This window comes from Bactrocera latifrons, unplaced genomic scaffold (genome assembly GCF_001853355.1).
Source record: "Bactrocera latifrons isolate USDA-ARS-PBARC rearing strain unplaced genomic scaffold, ASM185335v1 scaffold_138, whole genome shotgun sequence".
Taxonomy (NCBI): Eukaryota; Metazoa; Arthropoda; class Insecta; order Diptera; family Tephritidae; genus Bactrocera; species Bactrocera latifrons.
The window spans coordinates 256,022-263,135 of record NW_017534830.1 but is presented as its reverse complement, the minus strand read 5'-3'; the positions used below and the strand labels follow the sequence as shown (position 1 = coordinate 263,135).

At 28.8% G+C, this 7,114-nt stretch overlaps 1 protein-coding gene across 10 annotated transcripts in view; it reads left to right on the top strand.

The window, feature by feature from the left end:
• LOC108965287 (kinesin-like protein KIF13B) overlaps positions 1-7,114 on the top strand; it is a 65,542-nt gene that overhangs the window by 47,698 nt on the left and 10,730 nt on the right. For all 10 annotated transcript variants that reach the window (XM_018927588.1, XM_018927594.1, XM_018927595.1 and 7 more), the window contains 2 exons: positions 1,573-1,672; positions 1,753-1,848. In XM_018927588.1, the coding sequence (XP_018783133.1) occupies positions 1,573-1,672; positions 1,753-1,848 (196 nt within the window). The remainder of the gene's footprint in view (positions 1-1,572; positions 1,673-1,752; positions 1,849-7,114) is intronic.

Below are 7,114 nucleotides of genomic sequence, written 5' to 3'. Positions count from 1 at the left end.
ATTTTTATGCATTTACTATTATTTTTTCGTTACAGTGTTTTTGTTTTTTATAAATAATTTTTGCGGTTATTTTCATAAAATTTCGTTATAATTTGTTTTAAAATTTTTTTTTATAATCCTTTCTATATCCTTTTTTTTGATCTTATCAAATGTTTTTAAAGAAAAATTATTAAAAATTAATTATACATAAGTTTTGCGGAAAATATATAAAAATTATCATCTGACTACGTACATGCACATTTAGACTACCGTTTTTCCAACACTCGGGTTAAAGTAATCTCCAACAAACATTGAGTTTTAACTGACTGTTCACTGTTAACTCGGTATCATTCCTCAAAATTATTCTATAGAATGTCGTTTGCTGCTCCAACAACAACAATTGGCGATTTTTCTAATCGACAATCAACTTGTAGACCCACAACAGAGTTTATTCAGTTTGCCATGAAGTGCCCCATAAAGTTAATATATAAAAGAGCAGCATTACGAGCTGAGCCGATTTACCCATGTCTGTCTGTCTGAATACATRAGAACTAGTCTTTTTTTTCCAGTTTTTGAGCTATCGAAAATGAAATTGTTCTGATGTTCTTTTCTCTCCAAGCTATAGCATATAGCTCCCATAGAAACTGATTAATCTGAACAAAGTAATTGCATGCAAAACTTTTTCATTTTATAAGATCTCTTCAAAAAATTCGACGCGAAGTATTGCCTGAAGCAATAATGTAATGTCGGATCACCATAGCATATAGCTACCATACATATTCGGATCGGACAACTATAGCATATAGCTGCCATACAAGCTGAACGATTGGAATCAAATTCTTATAAGCAATCTTTTGTATTCCTGCAGGGTTCTGTAGCTTTGGTGCTACCGCAGTTAACAATTTTTTGTTTTCTATAATTTTTGGCAGTAAAAAACTTTGAATATGTAGATTTTTTCATACCATTTTTTTTTATTTATTAAGTTGATATATACCAACTATGAGGTATAAGCGATGTCTGTGCTAATAAAGAAGAAAATATAATTATTTGAAAAAAAAATTATTAAAAACCGTAAGTATATTTAATTTATCTACGCAATTGCTTAGTTTATAGAATTACACTCGGCGTAAGTTGCAAATCTAACTCGTAAGTGTTCACTACAGCCGCACAAATGCAAATGACACATTAAAAAACAATTCAAAAGAAAGAAAAAAGTGTGGAAAAAACAACTACTAACTGATATTCAACAGCTTGAAAATTTTACTGGTTCCAAAAGCTTCACTTTCGAATCCACTTTTTATGTGCCACTTTTATATGTGTGTGTTTTATATGTATGTATGTGTTTGTTTCATTCTTTTTAACTATATTCAATTACTAATTACTTTAGTACACAAACTTTTTAGATACCCGTTTCTTTTTTTTAATTGTATATTTTTTATTATCAGTATCAATATATAAGTAATTTTACCTTACCAAGCAAATAGTCAACTTATATTATGTAGTCACATATAAATAGAGTACTTTATTAAAGGAAATTACATAATAAATAATATGTAATTAAATATTGTTTCCATTTGAAAATCTCTTGTGCAGCTCATGCGTTTTGATGCCTCCATGGAGTCGCTGCTGAATGTGGGACGCTCCGAGTCCTTCGCCGATCTCAACAATCAAACATTGAACTCCAAGTTTCCAGGTAATTAAAAACTAAATAAATGCCTTGGAATAAATATATACATATTTTTTATATATATATATTTTTTTTTTTTGACTCAGCACATCCAGCTATACGCGACTTTGGCACACGCAATCGCCACAGCTTTGGCGGCAAGGGCAGTAATGACGAACCGCCTTGCAAACCATTTGGCATTGGTAAGAACGGCTTTATGTGCGCTCAAGCACAGCGCTATTTTCAATTTATAATATTTTAACTGTAGTCGAGTTATATATATTTTCTTTCTTTACGCAAGCGCTGATCAACTTTTAATATTTTTTGTAATTTTAGAATTTTGTTTTTATTATTATTTTTTTTTTTGTAATTCTTTTTTTTTTTTTTTTTTTTTTTTTTTTTTTTTTTTTTTTTTTTTTTTTTTTTTTTTTTTTTTTTTTTTTTTTTTTTTTTTTTTTTTTTGTTTTGTTAATTAGTCAATTTATTTTCACTTGCGTAATTTTTAGTTTAACGTATTAGTTTCTGGTTTCACTTTTAATATGTAAGAATTATAGCTACAAATTTTGCTTGTGCGCAAAATTTAAACTGCATTTTTCGACAAAAAAAAATTACTGTCAAATTTCTTAATTTAGATTTTCTCCTTTTAAATATTAGGTCCCAACCTAGTAACCATAGTATTTTTTTTTAATGTAAAACTGCTTTTTATCATATTATTAATCATTAAAACTTAGCGTGTTCTAGTCGGTTTCAACCAGATTATAGCGTCATTTAAATTTTTTATATGTAACGGCCGTTCAATACTAAAGAGCTTAACTTTCAAAGTCCACTTTTTGTATAAAATTTAATTAATGTCTGCGGCAATGGTAGAGAAGTAATTATTGCCACTTCGAAAACATTAAAAAACTTTGAAAAGTAGCACAAAACCTCCCTTTTTAAGTACTACCATTAATTTTTTTTTTTTTTTTTTTTTGTAAATGTAACTCTACAATATTCGTTTGTTTTGTAGTTTATGCTTAAAGTTAAGAAGAAATGAAATCCTTATTCAAAAGTTAGTCGGTTATATGTCACAAATTCAAAAAGTAACTCTTAATTAAATTACTACAGGTGATTTTGGCTTGTCGTACCAACTCGTACTCTCCTTATTGTAGAGTTATTTAACTTGGCAACACTTTTATGGTAGTTTGAGTCGCTGCAGTAGTTTGAATTTTTAAAAATATTGCCCTTTCCTGTGTTGCCTGCTTCCAACAACATAGTTTTATCTTCTAATAAACCTAAGATTCAGTCGAAATCTCTGCCAAAATAATATCTAACCCCACTTTTCGATTATCAACACTAGCAATATGCGCTCATTAACAACCCAACCCAACCCAACTTCTGTAGTATCCATTACTTGCGCTATTTCTATATATATCCTACATTTTAAATGCAATTTGTAGTTGCTAACGGTTTACCAAACAATCTACACACAGCTCTATCAACCAATTACCTTATCTCCCATCATTTTTCCTGCCACAGCAGTTTTGAAAGTACAAAAAATGTGTATTGAGACAAAATCACTTTTTAAGATTGCTGTAAGAACACTCTGCAATTGAGTTCTACGTTTTCACTTTGCATACTTTTTACGTAATAACCGTTATAATATCTGCATACATATATAGCTAACGTGCTTTTGCAATTCATTACTTTTTATGTACACGCTTCCCCGTTTTTTATGCAGCTTTTCCAAATTTTGCTAAAGCATTTGATGAGTTGCTTTCTTGTTCTACAAAAAAAAAAAAACTAAAATAAATAATTATAATTAAAAATAATTATTTAAACGTATCAAGCCCATCAAAATCGTACATCTCAAAACATTTACTTCATTCATCGAAAAATTAGCAAAAAAATATATTTTTCCAAAAACATTTATAAGAATGCAGTTTATAAAAAAAATTTTTTTTTAATTTATAAAAAACATGTAATTCATAAAAAAAAATGTATGTCAAATGCTTAAGGGTATTCAAGAAACGAGCTACTTTCAAAATATTTATAAGATATTGTAGTGAATATTTTTAGTTAGAAAAATGCCAGTTATTCAATATATATATTTTTTTAAAGTTAATGTTTTAACTATTTTATATAAAAGTACAATTTTTCAGATAATTTTTAAATTACACGAAATCGTAGTTTACTATTTTATAATGTACTGCCTACATCTAGGCGCCTTTGCTAAAAAGTAATACATAAGCCAGTTCTCTTCTAAGGTTTATAGACTCATAACATATAAAGTATTTCATACCTCTAGGCGGTTTTGCTTAAAAAGTAATACATAAGCCAGCTCTTAACTCTTCTAAGGTTTATAGACTCATAACATTACTAAATATATGTAACCGAGTTATTTGCAGGTTATTAATTTTTCTAAAATAATATTTTACTTTTAGTTTTCGCAAAAAATATGTGAGACCAGAGATTTTTTTATTTTAAAAATAAATTTATTTATATTATTCTCGTTTTAAAAAGCCATATAATCTACATTATTGCTCTAAATAAATGTTTGAACACTGCCAAAATAAGTCGTTGCTCACATTTAGGAGCTACTTAAATTAGAATGTAGCCATAAAGCTTTAATTATAGTTCAAAAAAATGTATTAGCCACGCAAAAAAAAAATAATTCCTAGCTCTGATGATCGCGGGGCAATTCTTATCTATTTGCCTTATCTTACTGATAATAATACAAACTTATAAGAATTTGTTGCCTACATTTAGGCGGCGTAATAAGAAATAATCATGTCCTTGCAAGGAAAACTTTTTTATTTTACAAGATTTCTTCACGAAATTTGACACAGATTATTCTTTTAAGGCTATAGCATATAGCTGCCATACAAGCCGAATAATGAAAATCATGTCTTTACAAAGAAAACTTTTTCATTTGACAATATTTCTTCACGAAATTTGGCACAAATCATTGTTTTAGTGAAAGTTATAATATCCGTAGAGATTGTTGAGATCGGACCCCTATAGCATATAGCTGCCATACAAACTGAACAACCAAAATCATGTCCTTGCAAGGAAAACATTTTTATTTTATAAGATTTTTTCACGAAATTGGCACAGATTATTCTTTTATGGAAGGGTATAGTCTCCTTATAAATTGTTCAATTTGAGTTACTATAGCATATAGACGAATAATGAAAATCATATCCTTGCAAGGAAAACTTTTTCATTTGACAAGATTTCAAGAAATTTGGCACAAATCATTATTTTAGTGAAAGGTATAATATCCGTAGAGATTGGTCAGATCGGACCATTATAGCATATAGCTGTCGTACAAACTGAACAATCAAAATCCTTGCAAGGAAAACTTTTTTATTTTACAAGATTTTTTCGCGAAATTGGCACAGATTATTGTTTTAGTGAAAGCTATAATCCTTGTATGAATTTTCTAACTACTATAGAATATAGCTGCCATACAAATGTAATAATGGAAATAAAGTCCTTGCAAGGAAAACTTTTTCAATTGACAGTATATCCTCGCGAAATTTGGCAGAGATTATCGGTATAATATCCGTAGTTATAAGTATTTGCTATAAGTTGCTTAGCTGATGTCGAAACTAACATTTCTTGATTTTTTTTTATTATTATTATTATTATTTTTTTTTTTTGTTATGAAGTCCTTTTAAAAACTTTCCCATCTAATTGTTACGTGCATACCTTTAATCTTTTTTCTGAACACATATTCCAAACATCACTAGCTTTAGTTTCGCGCTATATTTTATTTATAAGAAATAATCATAAGCCTAATTATAAAAAGGGTAAACAATTTTTTAAATTTAGAATATTGAATTATAAAAAGTTTTAAAAAAAATTTTATAATTAGAAACTTCATAAGTACATAGAATATTTAGATTAGTTTAAAAATTTATGTATTTAAAGCCTAGCTAACTTAAACTAAAATTATATGTCATTTAACTTTTTTTCCATTAACTCGCTTTTCCTTGCATTAATTTTAAAATTTAAGTAATTTTCAATGCTCAAATAAATAATTTGAAAGTTTTTAACACTTATTTTTATCATTATTACTTTCTATCTCTTTGTTACCGCTTAACATCGCTCTCTTTAAACGCGTTCTGCAATTGTACTTACTACTTCTGCTCCTCCGCTCCAACTTTTAAAACAAAAAAAAAATTTAAATAATCAAAAAACAACTGCTACAACAACTATGTAACTACAACTCGCTTATCTAACGCACTTTTGGTTGTTTTTGTACGTTTAACTCATTCGAAACCTGAAACCTCCTTCTAATGCAACGTTGTTTCTGTTTCCAATCAACCAAAACAACCGACCAACCAATCGACCAACTAATCAAACGCATAAATTCACCCAAAACATCAGGCTCTATTCTGTCAGGTAAACAACAAAAGCAATTATTAGCGTGCAGCTAGCAAAAAAGCAACAAACAATTAGTTACGAAAACAACAATCGTCAATCGTTCGTACGTTCATTCGTTCGCTCGTTCCTTCGTTCGTTCGTTCACAAATCAAAAATAACAGTATTAACTAATTTGAATTGATTTGAATTTGTTGTAACGTTGGTTTACAATTATTAATTTTTATAAATTTTTTTTTCGAAATATTCAACTTTTGCGTAAGAAAACGAAAATTATTAAAAGCAACAAAAATAAATTGAACACTACATGCCATAATAACTGTTTACAAGTAGATAATCAATTACATGAAAAATAACAACAACAAAACAAACTCAACTCAAATCAAACGCGTCGAAACTGTAGAAAACACACTCGTCTGATGTGACATCTCTTTCTTCTTTCTATACTAATGCACCGTTATTTTGCTTACAAACAACTTTAAACTTATATAAATACACACCATTGAACATAATAAATACATATGTATGTATGTGTATAACTCCAGTTACTATATACTAGTTATCCTCCCGAGTTGTGCGCGTCATCGTGCTCGTACACACAAACACACTCGTAAAAATATATTTAAAAAAAAATTTAACACAATCACACTAACCTTTTAGCGCTCACTTGTCTACATAGCGTTTGTATGTACTGTCAGTGTAAAAATTACAAAAAAAAAAAAAAAAAATTTACTACAAATATCCGTATTGAAACTAACCTCAAGAAGCGCAGGTTATCGCAGTTGCAAGCTAGTGTCTACATAACCAGCATACGAGTTCTCTAATTCCCGCTCATTTCGTACGCCTTTCGTTCGTACCCGCATTCGAGTCATTTCATCACCCATTGGTGTCTATGCATTATTCGCCTCCATCATCTCAACTCATGAATGTTGTTGCATTGATTATTTGAGCACTTAGCCGAATTAGTGTTAGCTGATTGTAGCACATTGTAGTTGGCAACTCTGATTAATAGCAAGCATTTTAAGTAAATAAATTCAAATGTTTTTTGTTTACCTCATTTTTTAATTTTTGCAATTATTTTTATTCTTTTTTTTATAACTTTTT